General features: G+C 45.2%; 1 protein-coding gene across 5 annotated transcripts in view; it reads right to left on the reverse strand.

Annotated features, from left to right (window-relative positions):
• Positions 1-774: 774 nt before the first annotated feature.
• The window catches only part of TTF2 (transcription termination factor 2), a 41,953-nt gene continuing 24,717 nt past the window's right edge, over positions 775-18,010 (reverse strand). For 2 of the 5 annotated variants that reach the window (XM_082688015.1, XM_082688016.1), the window contains 12 exons: positions 17,646-17,754; positions 14,873-15,057; positions 14,001-14,154; positions 13,630-13,721; positions 12,728-12,810; positions 12,192-12,328; positions 11,231-11,401; positions 8,606-8,664; positions 7,624-7,774; positions 6,833-6,915; positions 5,060-5,134; positions 775-2,648 (listed from right to left, as the gene is read on the reverse strand). In XM_082688015.1, the coding sequence (XP_082544141.1) occupies positions 2,504-2,648; positions 5,060-5,134; positions 6,833-6,915; positions 7,624-7,774; positions 8,606-8,664; positions 11,231-11,401; positions 12,192-12,328; positions 12,728-12,810; positions 13,630-13,721; positions 14,001-14,154; positions 14,873-15,057; positions 17,646-17,754 (1,444 nt within the window). In that variant the 3' untranslated portion in view covers positions 775-2,503. The remainder of the gene's footprint in view (positions 2,649-5,059; positions 5,135-6,832; positions 6,916-7,623; positions 7,775-8,605; positions 8,665-11,230; positions 11,402-12,191; positions 12,329-12,727; positions 12,811-13,629; positions 13,722-14,000; positions 14,155-14,872; positions 15,058-17,645; positions 17,755-18,010) is intronic. The other 3 variants (XR_014299884.1, XR_014299885.1, XR_014299883.1) reach the window with 3 other exon arrangements.

Here is an 18,010-nt window from a genome sequence, read left to right on the forward strand (position 1 = left end):
TTTTTCAGGTCTACATCCCCAGCTAAAATGAACCTGGAACTCAACTGAAGACTGAGTTCTACAGGAGAACTCTTCCTATGGGCCATATTGTCACCTTTGTCGGTCTTTAAACCTTGTCCTGAGAAAGGACCTTTTCTTACCCAGGCTCTGATGCCTCAGCCCACACTGTCACTGGGTTAGCTTCAACTCCCACCCCTGACTCAAGGTTGGCACTCATAGTTCCATCTAGGAGAACTACAATCCTTTCTCACAGAAATTAGCAGATGTGTTTTGGAAATGATTGCTAAGAGGAAGAAGGAAAGAGGAACAGCTTCCCAAAGCATACAAGTCTCAAGAGCTTTTATCAGTTGCTATCTGACCAACCCTAAAATCTCAGTGGCTTAAAACAATGTTATTTCATGATCATGTGATAACGCCCTGGGTGAGCAGAGGTGAGGAGGGAGGCACCCATGCAGGCTTTATTCCAGTCATTTGGGAACTGAGGCTTACTAGTCTGGCAAAAGGTCCATGGCCCCAAAGGAAGTTAAGAATCCCTGATCTAGTGGTTTCTCTAGGGCCTTGTAGGCTTCCATCAGTAGGAAGAAACAGTGTGACGAATCACTCCGAAAGTTGGAGGGGAGGTTAAGAAATGACTTACATTACCTCTCTCCTTATCCCATTGACTAGAACTCAGTAATATGGACCCATGTAACTGCAGTGAACGCTGGGAAATGTAGTCTCTCTGGGTGCCCAAGAAGAAAAGGAGATGGGGTTAGCAAACACACATTATCTCTGTTACACTGTCAAGCACACATTTATTGGATTATACCAACCATAATGCAAATACTAAATGATACAATGCTAAATGAGAGAATGACACTACATGCCACAAATACTGTCAATTTGTAAAAACGCAAATACAGGCATACCTTGGCTACTGCAGGTTCAGCTGCAGACTAATACAGTGAATATCATAGTAAAGTGAGTCAAAAGAGTCTCTTGATTTCCCAGGCACATAAAAATATTTACACTATATTGTGGTCCATTAAGTGTCCAACAGTAGAATGTCTAAAAAACTATCTATCTTAATTAAAAAATCTTATATTGCTGGGGCGGCTGGGTGGCTCGATTGGTTGGATGTCTGACTCTTGGTTTCAGCTTGGGTTGTGACCTCAGGGTTGTGGGATCAAGCCCCGCATCCGGCTCCATGCTCAGAGTGGAGTCTGCTTGAAATTCTTTCCCTTCCCTCTGGCCCTCACCATGTTCGTGTATGTTCTCTAAACAAACACATAAATTTTTTGAAAAAATTCTTTTATCGTGAAAAATACTATCATCTGAACTTTTAATGAGTCGGTGGAAGGTCTTGCCTCAATGTCAGTGGCAGCTAACTGGTCAGGGTGCTGGCTGCAGTAATCTCTTAAACTATGATGATGGTGAAGTCTGCCACATCGAAGGACTCTTCCTTTCATGAATGATTTCTCTGTAGCATGGAATGCAGTTTGATAACACTTTCCCCACAACGGAAGTTCTTTCAAAAATCAGTCAGTCCTCTCAAACACTGCCGCTGCTTTGTCAATGAAATTTATGTGATGTTCTAAATCCTCTGGCATTATTTCAACAACCTTCACAGTGTCTTCACCAGGAGTAGGTTCCATCTCAAGAATCCACCATCTTGGCTCATCCAAGAGCTCCTCATATGTTCAAGTTTTATCATGAGATCGTGGCAATTCAAATATAATAATGATGAAGAAGCCTCAAACACTGTGAAATTACCAGAATGGGACACAGCCACCAAGTGAGCCGGTGCTGTCGCAAGAAATGCGGTGTCGGCAAGGCGTGACGAAGGGAGGTCTGCCTGTACTGGAAAGATGCCACGTAGTAAATTGTGTTTCACAAGCAGCACATGATACTCTAGCAACGGGAAATTATGGAACACCACGAATGAAACAAGAACAAACACTGGATGGTTCGAGAATACCCAAACCAGACATCTGTTCATGGATGACGAACCTCCTTGCCCTGAAGTTGGTGTGGCAGAACTGTCTGGCCAGAGACAGCTGCAGAGGCCCGGCCTCCGGGTCCACTCTCTGCCCTGCCCTGAGACATGTTACCAGCCTCACTGGTAAGAGATAGGGAGGGCCAGCACCGGAACGGGCAGTGACACTGGTCTCCCGTGAGCTGAGAAGAACAAGGCAACGGAGGGCTTTCTGAGTTTGTACTGAGGCTTTTGTAACAACTCCCCTGGTGTTGTTTTCCAAAATTATCTAACTCTAAAGGCACATTCTTTTTTCTGAAGCAATTTTTTGGTTTCTACGTTACCCTTAAATAAGTTGACTGATCGACCTGACAACCCAAGTGTTTAATGTGATCACTGGCATCCAATTCCTTGGATAAGATGGCAGCTCCTACTGCAGAGGGCCTGGCACTTGCCAGTAAAATGAGAAGCCGAGGAGGGCTTATATCAGGTCACTGTTCCAGACTCTACCACAAACCTGCAGCGATACGACCCTGAGCCCTAGAAAAGTTAGATGCCAAAAAGGACTTTGAGGTCAGCCAGAGTGAGCTTCTTGACAGATGTGCCAGATCCTGATAGGACCTGTTTGGCCAAAGTTTTCTTCTTCTCTTGGAGGTGTAAGATCTTCTCTTCTACTGTTCCCTCACAAATAAATCTAAAAAAAAAAAAGATAAATAATCAGAAACCCCAAAAAGCGTATTTAATGACCTAATCAAACTTGCAATTATGCTTGAGTTTTTACATGAGATTTCTTTCTTAAGTTGTCTTAAGGTTTAGTTAAAAACTCCATGTTTATGAGAGCCAAACAACCTTGACTGAACATGTGCCCATTTAAAATGATGTGGCTCAAATTATTTTTCATTTCTTTCTGAAGCTAAGGTAATTGGGAACGTGCCAAAATAAGCAAACGCTATCCCTATCCAAAAAAATGCAGAGAACCAGCTGTCCCCCAAAAAGCTCAACCTTGATCAAGTCCGAAGGCCCTAGAGCTTATCAAGTTCCTGCCGTGTGTGCTGGTGTAAGTACAGTGTCTTATTTCTTGGCGAATTCGTACTGAGGACAGGTTTTATCCCCTGAAGAAATGCCACTATACTCATTCCCTCATTCAGCAAGTACTGATTGCGCATTTGCACTATTGCCAGGCGCTGTGCTAGGTGCAAGGATGGAGAGATGCATGCAGTCCAGTCTTGTACTCTCGAAGAGAACATAGGAAGAAAGGCATGAAAATACACAATCACACAAGCTGGAAGTGCTACAGTCATATGTCCAGTGTGCACAGAGTAAAAGGAAACATCTCCAGTGTTCAGGGAAGTCTCTGTTGAAGACCGAGTTCGTAATGTGTGGCCTGTAGGACGAGTAAGGGTTTGCCAGGTGCAGCAGAGAGTGGGCGTCCCAGGGAACGGGAATGGAAAAACCACGCCGAGTTTAGAACAGGGTTATGTCAGAGGAAGATCAGGTGGTCCAGTCTGGCCAGGGCAAAAGTCAAAAGGACTCTACCATGTTACAGAGCAATGACAGAAGCTCTGGAGGATGGTGGGTCAGATCATGAGAGGCTCTGCACTTCATGCGAAGAAATTCAGACTTGAAAGAGGGAGATGGCAGTGTGGATAGGAAAGAGGAGATGGTTTTGAGACATTTCAAAAATAAAATGAATGGACTTGGTATGTGAAAAGGGAGGAAAAGGGAGGGACCCCATCTGTGGCTCTAGGATTGGATTCAGGGAAACTATTCATGTAGAGGCAGTCTTCAGAAGCATCGAGAGATTGGAGGCGGTATCTCACTTCAGTCTGACATTCTGAGTTCCTGGAACGTGTCATAGTACTTGCTCCATAGTGAACACTCGGCAGGTATCAGATTTAGAAGCTGAATGAGACAAGTGCACGAGTGAACGGATAATGGATACACACTCGGATTCAGAGCGTTAGCAGGGATTTGAGTATCGAGGTCTGATGCTATAGGCCTTGGGGATGCAGGTTCAGACTTTTGGACTTCCTGGAGCAGATAGGATTACTAGGGGAGGACCATACAGGATGAGGTGAGAGCTAAGGACAGGGTAACCAGCCGGATCACTGTGGAATTCACGGATGATCTGTAACAAGAGCGGTTTCAGTGGAGCAACAGGGGTGAGAGGCTGAGGAATGAATCTGAGAGGTAAGGAAGACAAGACAGTCAGCGACTGCTAATTCTTCAGGAAACCCAGCCCTGAAAAGGAAGGAGAAAAAGGGGTCCGTTGCTAAAATGGATTATTGCATTAACGCTGGTTGTGGTTCTTAAGGGAAAAAGTCCTGAAGAGTGGAACATTCTATAAAAATCGCTGGCTTGTGCTCTTTAAAAATGTCAGTGTCATAAGACACAAAGAAAGACTGACGTATAGTCCCAAATTAAAGGAGACAAAAGAGTCATGACAACTTAATACTACACAGCCTCTAGGATTTTCCTTTGCTGCAAGGGACCTCACTGGGACAGGTGGCAAAACAGAATAGTCCGCAGCTCAGATAACAGCACTCTATCCGTGTTAATGTTCTGATTTTGAGCCATTTACTGTGGTTATGTAAGAGAATGTTCTAATTTAAAACCACACCCTGCAGTATTTAAGGGTAAAGGAGCACCACGGCGGCAACCAACTCTCAAGTGGTCAAGAAAGAAGTCTACATGCACACAGACACGTGCTACAACACACGAGCAGTTTCTGGTATTATTTTTACAAACAAGATTTTGGGGGATATTATTCTTTTAAGAACTCTTACATCCTTTTCTGCATGCCCGAAGTTACGTCAACATAAAAGTTAAAAGCAAAAAACCAATAAACAAAAGGTGGGGAGGAGGGTACTTTCCCTAACCCTAACATACAAGCCTTTTCTTCTCTTGCAGGGACCAACCCCAAGGTCACCCCAAATTGCTTGTGTTCCCTTCTGGACTGTGAATACCAAGGGCGCCGTGACTCAGGAGCATAAATAGTCAAGTGATTGCCAAATATTTTACATTCTGTTAAAACAGGACCCAAGAAAGACTGGCACAAAGGGAAAGCCTGTGAAGGGGCCTAAGCCCCAGCAGGTCTTCACTTACTTGTGCACAACAACATCTTTCTGCTGCCCAACACGGTAAATTCGGTCACAGGCCTGGTCTTCAAGTGATGGATTCCTGTGAAAAGAGAGGCAAGACTCAAAGGGGCTGCCACCCTGGACTCGGTGGTCAAGGGCCCTGGGCAGAGGCGGCCTGCAGCTGTTTCTGGATGGTTCTGCACCTACAAATGGGGTTCACAGTTTTCAAGGGTCAGAAAAAACCAAAATAAACAAAAAGCCCACAGTGAAGAATGCGGGACAGAGACCCATGGGGCCTGGGAGGTCTAAAACAGCTACCATCTGTCCTAAAATATTTACAGAGAGCTTGCAAATCCCTGTCCTTGGCTATGCTGGCTCCAGAAAGGTTAGTATCAGATACCTTCTTGCCCTCAAATGAGAAACTCAGGTCAGTTTGCCAAAAGAAACTCAGCACCACCACCAGCTGACTTTAAGTAACACAGGTGAACCAATGCTCCAATTCAGTCACTAACCAGTTGGATGAACTTGGGCAAGTCACCTCACCTCAACCCTTTGAACTTGAGATTGCCACATGGAAATATGATGGCTACCTAATGAGAGGAAACAGCTTTCTCTTTCTTTTTTTCTGTAAAGATTTTATTTGAGAGAGTGAGAGAGCGAGCGAACAAAAGCTGGTGGGAGGGGTAAAGGGAGAAGCACTCTCTCTGCACTACGTAGGGAGTCGATGTGGGCCTCGATCCCAGGACCCTGAGATCATGACCTGAGCCAAAAGCAGATGCTTAACCGACTAAGCCACTCAGGTACCCCGGAACACCTTTTTGATATTCTGGGATTCAACTAAAGAGACTTAATTTCTTTCCTTCTTTACAGATGCTATCAACACTAAACTAGTTTCTCATCTTATCTCTTTAAAACCTTGGACAACATTCCTCCATTTCAGAAAACAGCATTTCTTTATTTTTTGAAGATTTTAAGTAAGCTCCATACCCAACAGGGGGGCTCAAACTCACTACTCTGAGATCAAGAGTCGCACGCTCTACTGACTGAGCCAGCCAGGCGCCCCCAGAAATCAGCATTTAACTCCCACTCTGCTCTCCTCCCTCAAACATATCAGGGAGTCCTAAGACCTAAACACATTCTCCCAGAAGATGGTACTGGGTTGGCCTGAGTGTGCCAATCTGGGCCGCCTGGAAAACCAGACGAATATGCAGCGATCTCTGCTTGGCATAACTGGAAAACCCCAAACTGAGACTAATTAGGACATTTTTCTCCTACCAACACACACACTCATTTATCTTATTTCCAGGAAATTTGCGGTTACGCTCCCAATGTTGATACAACTCATGCAGCCAAGGGCCTTGTGTTAAGCATATTCCTAACATGACTAGAAAATTCCTTCTCCTTTTCCTTTTGGAGTAAAGCTTCTCCTTCTTTTCCAGGGCTGAGATTTCCTTGGATGTCCACAAATGGCGTGAAATATGGTATTCTGAAGAGGTAAAACTGAGTGATGTGGCTCTTAGCCAGGAGAAAAAGACTTCTTCCCAGTTTCCATGGAAACAGATGTAAGATTAACAGTAAGGTAAATGCTATTTTAAGCAGTCATTTGAAGCCTGGCTTGCTCAGGAATTTGGGGCCATCAACAGCCCCACACCCTGTACAGACCAGGAACTGTGCACAGGTGTGCAGCCGAGGCAATGGCCCAATACAAAAAGGGCAGCATCTCCATAAGAAGTCAGCAACCCCCCCTGCCCCCACCCAGCTATGCTAAGACAAGGCAAGATAAATCCAGAGTCATTACCAGTGCATGTCCAGAAGAAAAAGGTGGTTTCCTCCAGTCAGGTTTAGACCCACACCTCCAGCCGAGAGAGATATTAGCATAACCTTCAAAAGAAAGCATGGCATTCCCTTTACACAGATCTGATCTAATACACCTCTCCCTCTGTCTCTGGTTCAAATCCAAGATCAATACAGATAAGTACCACGTTCCTATCAAATTTCCCTCTGCCGTCAAAAAAAACTCTTAGAGATGCACTCCCCTCACCCTGAAGAAAACCGTTCACTTCTGATGTTTTTGTGACTCAACCTCAAAACATGAATTGTACGCCTGCCAAAATACACAAACGCTGCAATTCAGAGCACGGGGGGGTGCCTGGTTCAAGGCATTTTCATGGAACTTTCCATTAATCAGATTCTGTCCACTCCCACGGTTTCTGCACCCTCTACCCTCCTGCCGCTGCTGCTCTTCCTGCCTCCCCAGGCCACCAGTGCTTTCCACGTTCCCTCTGTCCCTCCAGATCTCCCCACACTTCCTTGTATCCAACTCCCACCTACCCTTCAAGGCTGGCCTCGTCCACAGAGATCGCTTGAGCCAACAAGCTGTGCTCTTCCTCTGCTTTTAGCCCTGGTATTTTATTTTCTTTCAAGTACCTGTATACTTCGATACGTACCCCAGTAAATGTCTAATAAATTAAAAGTACGGGGAAGGATCAAGGCAACAAATGTGTTTACACTGCAGTTCTCGCCACGTAACTGAGAACAAGGTGCTCTCTGTGCTTTCTCTGACAGAGCTCTGGTGTGACCAGCTCATACCTGAGGACCCCTGGAGCTGTTAAAGGCCTCCACCAAGTCCATCCTCTGTTTGGGGCTGACAGAACCATCAATGGTGGCGTAAGTCAGGCCGTGCCTCTGAAGGTGCCTCGCTACGACCTGCAGCATGCTGGTCCACTGGGAGACCACGACACTGGAAGGAAGGAGAACACTACATCAGCACGCTGCCCACCCCCCACCCCGAAGAGATGAAACAAATTCATCGGCAGGGTCTCAATGCCCGTTACTCAGTCATCAAATGTGGATCCAGAAAGGCCTTCTGTCCCCTGCGGGGCAAAGGCACATGTTTAGGTCACATCTCAAGGTGAGGATGCTTCCAGTTGTTTCCAGATCCAGGTTGTCATTTGTCTCATGCTAGATGAGATCAGAATACAGTGGTGGTCAGCCTAATCTAAGGGCTGCAGCTTCCTATCACCTGGAGACCTGTGGTCCTGCAGGGAAGGGATGCACGGGCCGCCCTCCCTTCGCCAGCCCCTGTAAGCTACTGGCACGTCTCTACCCTCACACCTTGTGCTGTGTTTCAATTAGGGTTGTAAGTTTTAAAAATCAAAATACTCCACATATACAAATGCAGATCCCTAACACACATGTGAGGCTAACAATGAATGGATCCATGCACCCAGCTCGAGAACATTCCCAGCACCTTGGGGCTCCCTGCTGACCACATACCTCACCCTGCCTTTTGCACCTGTCACTCCCCTGCTTTTCTTCGGGGGTTTTGCTACTTTTAAACACTTCTGCAGATGCTTCGCTCACTCTGATCCTCTAGGGACTTCCTTCTCAATCAGTGCCACAAGTAATTTAACTAGGAATCATAGAGAATGTGTGCTGTAACCTCAGTGCTTTCTGCTGAGGAGGAGTCAAGGTTCTGGATTTATAAAAAGCTGAGATTCAGAACTATCAGCAATATCGGAGTTTCTGGACTCACCACAAACAATAACTTGGATAATAAAATAACATTTACCTCTTCTGGGACCCTGAATTTCCTCGGATTGCCTCCAATTCCACCAACAGAGATGTAATCTGGGAAATGTTATTCAGTATACGTTAAGTTGCAGCAAATTCGCTTTTCTCTAGCATCCCTCACCTGAACTTCTGAATGGCCTGCCTCTGGTCTGACCCCACTCTAGGCCACTCCCCTCTCTGCAGCCCAAGGACTGTTTCTAAAATGCCAGTCTGTCACTTTCCTCCCCTCCCGCAGGGCCTTCCCACCGAGGACCGAACCCAAGCTCCTGATAATGACCTACCAGCTCAGCCCCTCCTCAAATGATGCTCCTGTTATACCAGAGTTCCTCCTCTGCTAAGCCATGCTTTGTCTCATCTTTGTCCACTCTGTTCCCTCTGCCTGGAAAAGCCTTCCATGTCAGATCAACATCACTTCTTAGGGGTCCTCACTAATCCCAAAGTAGGGTTAGGTGCCTACTGCCTCCCTGCTACTAGGGCTCCCTTTGTTTCTAGCACTGCCTTTTCCACACTCCCACTGTGTCTTAATCATCTCTTGCCCTCATGGCCTGAGGTGCTGCAAGGAAGCCGAGCAACAGAAGACTGGTTCATTTTGGTCCATTCTCCTAGCGGCCAGCACGGAGCCAGAGCAGAGAAGGTACTCTCCTAACATTTGCAGGAAGAGGAAATCCAAGAGCTTTACCCAGTTTAGGGCCCACTCCAAAGGCTGTTAAAGAAGAGACCCACCCACCAGTCTGAGCGACACTTGCTAAGGTTTCCCCCAAAGGCTCTCCGGGTATTTATCAAACCCCCTCAGAGCCCATCTGAGTCCACAGGGAACGGTCGGTAAGAACCGTGCACATGAGCATGAGCTGGGAAAGCAGCTGGATTCACCCCTCCCAGCTGCTAATGCAAAGGACCTTTTGAAAGCCTCTAGGGTCCCTGGAGTTTGTCCCTGGGATGGTGGAGGAAGAAGAAAATGACCAGGAATCGGGAGATGAAGAGAGCTCTTCTGCTGTACTCCTTCGGGGCTCCTGGTGAAGAGCGTGAACGCCTCATCACGGAAACGAGGGGCCATCCCAGATGAACTCTGAGACACCCTCAGCGCTTATCTTGTACTGCCCTTGTTTGGGTGCTCACCTCTAAAGGCCCCTACTACCCAAAAGGCTGCCTTCCGATCTCAAAAAATGTGCTGGACAGGAAGTGAGGACAACACGGGACCATTCTGAATTCATAGGGAGAAAGAAAGCAGGTACATGAGGTGCCGGCATCTTGGCGACTTGAGGTTGTGGTAAGGGCTTGGACTGCCTCATAAAAAAGCTAGTGATAGGTATTTTGAGAAAACATCAGTGGGAGAATTGAACTCACGGTCCATGAGCAGAGGTCCAACTCCAGGAACATTCTACATGAGGTTAGTGTGCGCTGCCAAAACTCCCTTCCCTGAGTAAAGCAACCTTAAATGGTTTGAACTACTACTAAGGGGCTCACATTAAAACACCCTGTGAATAAATACTACCCAAGTATTAGATGAAGCACAGAAATTATGAAGACTCGAAGTTTTAACCCAGTATTTACTCTGAAGGTGCTACGACAGGAAGTTTGTCCACATACGGTATCCTTCCTGTGTTTCTCTCAGTTACTAGTGGTAAAGACCTCAGTAGATATTGTGAAAGTTTAATTAAAAGTAATTCTTAAGTAACACCATTCCCTTGGCAGTGACCTCATTTCTAGTCACATTAAAAGAAAAAAAAAAAAAAAAAAAAAAAAGAACCACTTGGGGCGCCTGGGTTAAAGCCTCTGACTTCAGCTCAGGTCATGATCTCAAGATCCTGGGATCTAGCCCCAAATCAGGCTCTCTGCTCGGTGGGAAGCCTGCTTCCCCCTCTGTCTCTCTGCCTGCTTGTGATCTCTGTCAAATAAATAAATAAAATCTTTAAAAAAAAAAAAAACAAAACCAAAAAAAAAAAAAAAAAAGCCTTTGAAGAGAAGCTGAGGCTGGGAATGGCAGCTTCAGACAGCAGTCGAGAGAGAGGGCCTCGCCCCACTCTCAGGATACGCAGACTAATGGTGTATACTCCAAACCAGCCAACAGAAAGGCAGCCCTCAAGTTACAGCACCTCTCAGCCTCCCTCTACTACAATGCTTCAGCCTTGAAAAGCTTTAATGAAAATAGAACAAAATGACTAATGAAGATAGAAGGCAATTTAGGAAATAATACTCACAGATGGATGCCTTTCAACAAGTCTAAGCAATTGGTGCTCAGATGTATTACACAGTCTCTGGGGTCAAGCCTTTGTTGTTTTCCTTTAAAGCTTTCCCGCAACAAATTGCTCACTCACTGAGGCCCTGTCACTGGTGTAAACCTGATAGGCAACCTTCCCAGTGATCCATGACAGAAAATGTGCCTTGCTGCCGGGGCTGGCCCAAATCACTCTCTGAGAGCCCACGAGGTAATAAGACTTGTTATACTCGTGAAATAAAATAAGAATTTAAGACTGGAGGGGCAACTGGACCAGCTCACATCTAATAGTTTTAGCCTCAGCATTCAATGGCTGTGCACACTTGGACAAACGTGTCGCTCTCACAAATGGAAAAAATGTGTGAGAAAATCCATGTTTTTCTATCAGAACGGAGGTGACAAAAGTACCTTGCTGCTCGCCCTTGTGTTCTCAAAAAGCTCTGCCTTGAACCGTTCACCGTTAAGGGAAATGATGGGAGATGCCTCCCTGTCACAGAGTTCAGACAATGTCATGGCACTGAGCTGCTCTTCCAGAGAAAGGGCGAGGTCCTCGCTTTTCAGTTCTGCCGGGTCCAGGGCCTGAGGAGAATACAGGAAGGGGACAGGGTCGGGGGTGCAGATGGACAGTTGAGGAAGCAAGCCACATTATTTGCCAACGAAGTGAGGACTATTTAACATTTCACACAGCAAAATGTCTCGTAATTTATCACTGGTATTTCCTCAGAGAAACCCTGATTAAAATGTAATCTTGCAAGTTTTTCACAAAATGAAAGATAAATCAAATGATGGAACTTCTTAGAGATTTGCCAGACAGATTACATGATCATTCTGTTTTCCCAGCTAAAGCAGTATAGTTAATTAAGCTATTGATAATCAAAACACATTACCACAGCTCCTCTGAAAGAGTAACAGACTCATCTTAATTATGGATGTGCCTCTAGCCAGTGTTAAGGCAACTTTTCCAACTGTATTTTTTCCAACTTGAGTTTTCATGACTAGCCTTAAAAGCCCCTGTGCTGCCTGAAGGCAGAAAATACCAGTAGCTAAAATGGCTTTATGACATCCTAAAATACCAAAGTATCCATGAATGGTTTAGCAGAATGACATTTTCCATTCTAAAATTAAGTTTATTTACAAAAACAAAACCAATACAAGCTGTTCTCAACACTATGGGAATAATCTCAAGATCAATAAAAACTAATATAAAGTAAAATAAAGAAGCTTCCACTTCTCTGTCCCACCAGAAAAACAGAAACACCCCAAAATGCCATTCCCCTTGATCCAGCAGGCTGGACCCCAGTTACAGAGGCCTGAAACGGACCTCTCTGGCAGCCGCTGCGGAGGGGAGCACACGAAGAGCTCTTCTTACCGACTTCAGCAGAGACAGGTGACAGCAACACTGGCGAAGTCTCAGCAACTGGGTCAACAGTACGTGGGGGGTGCTGGATCTTGGCAAGCTTGCCGCCACCTGGGGCCCAGGCCCAGTGGATGCAAACTCCTGGGCCACTTCCAAGAAGGGACACAAAGCACATGGAACAGGACAGGGTTTACAATGGAAAAGCAGGGAAGAATCACAAACTGAAGGAGGCTGTTTTGAACTTCTCTCATCTGCGATTCAGTACAGAGCTATAACTGACCTCTCTACCAAGGAAGCCACACAAAATACTGGTTTTCTTTATGGACCTAGGTGCATTATAATCACGTGGATTTCAAGAGTAATTTTTAAAAAGTTAGATCAGCAGGTCTGGCGATAGCAGATCGGCTTATTTAGCTTTGGTCTGAGCTTCTAGCTAAGGTCAAGTCTCTGATACCAGGCATTCATAATGTCCCGCAGCCGTGATTTTTACCAGATCTAAATCCACATCTCTGTTACTTGTGTGTACTTATGAGTGTCCCACCGCTTACCTTTACTGAATGGATTATCAGGGCTTCTTCCAGACTGGCTGCCCCCACCTTCCTGCCCTCTTAGATAGGATCGCAGAGCTGACCTGCCTCAGATCGAAAGAGAAAATGCACATGGAATGTTTGCTAAGACCAAAGAGGTTTACTAGTGGTCACTGCTTAACCGAAGCAGGATCTTGACTAAGACTTGTTAAATAAAGTCAGGCTCATGGCAAGCACTGGCAAAGGTAATGAAAATTAATTATTTTAAAAGCCAAATCATTTTTAAAAATAAGTGTCAATAAACACATTAATATTATAAATATTATGTCTGATGATAGTTATTAATTTATAACATATTATAATGTTAATATTAATTAGTATTGGTTTATATTTATCAATAAATACAATAATATTACATCAGGTATACAAGGAGAAAATAAAATTCACATTGGAAATGAAAGGCATCAAGCAGGAAAGGGTAAATCTGGAATTTTGGGAAGGATAAGAGGTTTAGAGAAAGTACAAAGAACACATGACAAGAAGGATTACAGAGCAGTTTGTTGTTTTTAAGTTCCAATGAGATGCTGAGTAACAGGTTGAAGGTCAAAGAAATGTTCTTTCCCAAAATAGCCCCACAGAACCAGACACACCTGGTGTAGAGAGACCACACTGTTTGGCTTCTACGCAAGGAAGCCGATGAAGAACAGGTTCAGTGTGTATACAAGACAAAGGTAAGCCAGGGAACAGGTGAAGGGAGAGAAAGGGAGATTTAAAACCAAAACAAACAGAAAAAGGAAGGTAGACATCCAAGTCATCAACAACACTATAAATGCAGTCTGAAGAAAGTGGACCCTTAACTCACACCCAAGCAAGGACAGGAATCACACAACAATAAATGTGAGGTACTTCCTCTATGCACACACCTTGATCTTGCCAAAAGGACACTGTAAACATTCTCTTCATCTTCAGAAAGCTTTAAACGGTGCACTTGAAATTTACGTTGGGGCAGCATCACCTGGAGGAGAAGAATTCAGCTACAGAAGTCCGACAAATGACCTGGACATTACAGAGTACATTCCCCATGGCGGACCCTGGAAACCTAGTCAAGCCCTAGGTAGCTCTCTCACCTGCCCTAAAAACAGGATGACTATGATACATGACCACTGAGGCCCCCTCACAGAGAGACGGGACACTCAGAGGCTCCGGAGCAAAGCAGATGGCTGTTCAAGCCAAGGCAAGGACAGGGCAGCCTCCTTCCCTGGCCTTCCCCAGGAACAGGGACAAACGAGATTACCAAGGGCTGGCCAGTGGAGTCCAGCTGGTCTTTTGTTCTCCTCAGCAAAAGGCTCTTGGTTAAAATACTTAACCGTTCTCCTCCTTTCTTTGAACCATTGTCAACCTGGCTCTTCCACAGTCGGAAATCATCGAATGGAGAACAACGGAGAAATCTTTTTTTGTTAAGGAATAAGAGGGACAGTAGGAAAAAAGAATTAGCGAATGGTTTAAGGAGTAAATAAGGGTCCAAGGAAACACACAAGATGAGAAACAAATCCAATTTTCTGTTATATCTGTCATCCAATCATTTTTTAATAGTGAATTTCATACTAAAGCTCTGCAAGACACAGCAAAAGAATCTAAGTTGATAACAAAACCACATTATAAAATGTGAATTTTCCTATATCTGTATCATCACAAAAGGACATACAACCAATAGCTGGAATTTATTCCTAAAGCTTCAAAGGCCAGCAAAGAAATTCCGTATTCTCTTATGGGCTGACTTGAATAAAAGCAAAGGCTTTAAAATCAGCATTCTTTTCGGTTTGCTTCGAATAAATAGCAGGCCTGACCCTAGGCCATACATTTTACAACAGAAAAAGCCCAAAACATTCACTGGTCTGAAGAAAGAGGGCTTCTGTTTCCTTTTAATCCATTCTATATTTTTCCATATATAGGGCCTGGATAGAATCTTAGTCCTGCATCTGCCAGGCCATCAGCTGATTATCTTCTCATAATATGAATTCATTTGCCCTTTAAAGGTCCAGAAGCTTGCCATCCCCTACGTGAGATAATCTGGCATGTTCTGGAGCATTATTGTGAGATATGCAATAATGACCAAGGGTTAACTGACTGGTTCGCATTTACATAATCCCGAGGAGTTTTACTCACTTCAGCAGTGAATACATGTCCAACAAGGTGTTCTGAATGGGGGTTCCTGTGACAGCCCAACGGGCCCGGGCCTGGAGCCTGCACACAGCCATGGAAGTCTGAACTCGTGGATTCTTCACACAGTGAGCTTCATCTAGTATGATTCGAGCCCAGACTATTCGAAGCAAAGGTGTTTTTGCAGTATCCTGGAAGAAACCCAAGTGACATCATCAACAGTATGGAAAAATGTACATGTCTTCAAGGAGAGGAGGGGGAACAATGAACGAGTAGTGAGGGTTCACTCTCGCCATCCAGTTTGAGGGCTCAGATTGGGTATACTGAAATGAGAAGTAAGCTGAAGAAACCAAAAGTGGAGACTCTCAGTGGGTAGAAATAAACAAGTTGACCCAAGGGCTCCAATCCTTGAGTTTAAGATGCTTGAGAGTAGGGGTACCTGGGCGGCACAGTCAGTTAAGCCTTCAACTCTTGGTTTCGGCTCAGGTTGTGATCTCAGGGTTATAAAATTGAGCCCCACATCAGGAGTCTGCTTGAAATTCTCTTTCTCTGTCTGCCCCTTGTGCTCACTCTCTTTCTCCCTCTCTCTTTCAAATAAACAAATCTTCAATTTAAAATAAGATGCCTGGGGCTCCTGGGTGGCCCAGTGGGGTAAGCCTCTGCCTTCGGCTCAGCTGGGCTCATGATCTTAGGGTCCTGGAATCGAGCCCCGCATCGGGCTCTCTGCTCAGCAGGGGGCCTGCTTCCCTCTCTCTCTGTCTGCCTCTCTGTCTACTTGTGATCTCTGTCAAATAAGTAAATAAAATCTTTAAAAAAAAATACTTAAGAGTAAAAATCTTTTAACTTGAGTTTTCAAGTTATAACTCCAAAGTGAGCAACAGCTGTGGGTCAGGACTGCACTAGGTGTCGAGCCTGGAAATTCACCCATTTGAATAAAATATTTACTAAACTGACAAAAAAGTCACTATAAAAAAATTCACTGCCAAGTCTACTTTATAACGTAGGGTATGAAATCAGCCATAAAGGACGGTTCCTAGCCTTAAGGAGTTCACAATGGAGCGGGAAGAAAAACAAGCAGAAAGATTAATCACAGGCGATGTTTATGTACGAAGTCCCACTGGATAACCCAGTAGATCCTGGAGGACTCTCGTCAGCATGGGTCACTGCCGTATCCCTAACACCTGAAACAGCAGCTGGCTCATAGCGGATACTCAGTATCAGCTGAATGTGTGGAGGGCGAGGACATAAATAAGCTCAAGGTGCTAAGAGAGGCATTTAAACAAAGGATTAAAGGATTCTTGAAGGTGAAAAAAACAAACCAAATTAACCTGGAAAAGGCATGGAGGCAAAGCATTCCACTCAGAGAGAAGGAAAAGGCACAGAAGCCATGACAGAGCAGGGCAGACACACATCCCGGGGTACTGAGCATGGGAGGCTGCAGGGAGGGCTGGGCCGTAGAAGATGAGGGACGCCCAAGCAGGGCAAGGTCATCAAAAGCCTCATACATCATGTACAGGAACTAGGGTCTTATCCTGAAAGCCGTGAGGAACCACTAAGGGATGGGAATAGTTCATTATCAACCAGAAGTCAGAGTTGCTGTGCTGAAGAAGCATTCTAGAGACTTCCGCAAATATGGAGATCAGACAAAAAATAAGAACGTGCAAAAGATTTGTTCTGGGAACAGTGCTGTATTTTCAGGAGAAAAACGCCCCATAGTAACTACACAAAAAAGCCTCCATGCTGAGTAACTGAGAGGACCCTGGGCGTCCTCGGGAACAATCAGACAATCAGGGTTTTGGCCCATTTATCATTTAGCCTCAGGCCCCTTTGTGGCCTTACCGTTTGCAACCTCTTTCCCTGGGAGGCAGAAGAGAGGCAGGCAATTACCGCTTAATACAAAAATACTTGTCCTAAAATACTGGTCTTTGGGGGGCCTGGGTGGCTCAGTGGGTTAAGCCTCCACCTTTGGCTCAGGTCATGATCCCAGGGTCCTAAGATCGGGCCCCACATCGGGCTGTCTGCTCGGCAGGGAGCCTGCTTCCCTCCTCTCTCTGTACCTGCCTCTTCTGCCTCCTTGTGATCTGTCAAATAAATAAATAAGATCTTTAAAAAAAAATAAAATACTAGTCTTCACAGTAAATATAAAAAATATCCTACGAGTACACCCCGGAAGACTCTAAGATAAACAGTGCAACAGGTGGGGCTCCCACAGTCAAGCGATGTCTACAATAAAAAGAAAGGAAGAGAGGAAAGAACTTTCCCCTTCCATAGATGGAATGTTTAGGCCGCTTCTGACCTCATAGGAAGGTACCTTCGCTGTCTGTGATGTTGTGGAAAGACACTGGTTAAACTATGAGGTATGGGAGCGCCTGAGTGGCTCAGTCGGTTAAGCATCTACCTTCAGCTTGGGTTGTGATCTCGGGGTCCTGGGATTGAGCCCCACGTTGGGCTCCTTGCTCAGCGGGGAGACAGTTTCTCCCTCTCCCTCTGCTCCCCTTGCTTGTGCTCGCTCTCTCTCAAGTGAATAAATAAAATCTTATTAAAAAAAAAATTAGGGGCGCCTGGGTGGCTCCGTGGGTTAAAGCCTCTGCCTTCAGCTCAGGTCATGATCCCAGGGTCCTGGGATCAAGCCCCACGTCGGGCTCTCTGCTTCGCAGGGAGCCTGCTTCCTCCCCTCTCTCTCTGTCTGCCTTTCTGCCTACTTGTGATCTCTCTCTCTCTGTCAAATAAATAAAATCTTAAAAAAAAAAAAATTGTGAGGTGTGGCTCCCAGACTCACCTTCCCCACACTAGGGTTTGCACTGGGGGTCACTCCCTCTTCTTTCTGTGTAGGAATCTCCTTGGCCAGAAGGCTATAGGTAGTGATCACGATGTCGTATGTAGAGAGGCTGCACAGATAGGACACAAAGCAAAAGGTAAACAATCCCTCCATGACTGACAGGAGAGGTGGAGAGGATGCCTTTATGAAAATGCCCACGGCTGGAGGCACATCGGCAGAATTCATTAATTCATGTCCTTAATCCACGTATACATGGTTCAGGAGAGGCAAATTTTACTCATTGCCTTATGTTTTATCTCTGATCATTTTTATAGTCTGCTTACTATAGCTAAATGGCCTACCTATTCCCATCACATGAGTCAGAA

This window comes from Mustela nivalis, assembly GCF_964662115.1.
Source record: "Mustela nivalis genome assembly, chromosome: 10".
Classification (NCBI taxonomy): domain Eukaryota; kingdom Metazoa; phylum Chordata; class Mammalia; order Carnivora; family Mustelidae; genus Mustela; species Mustela nivalis.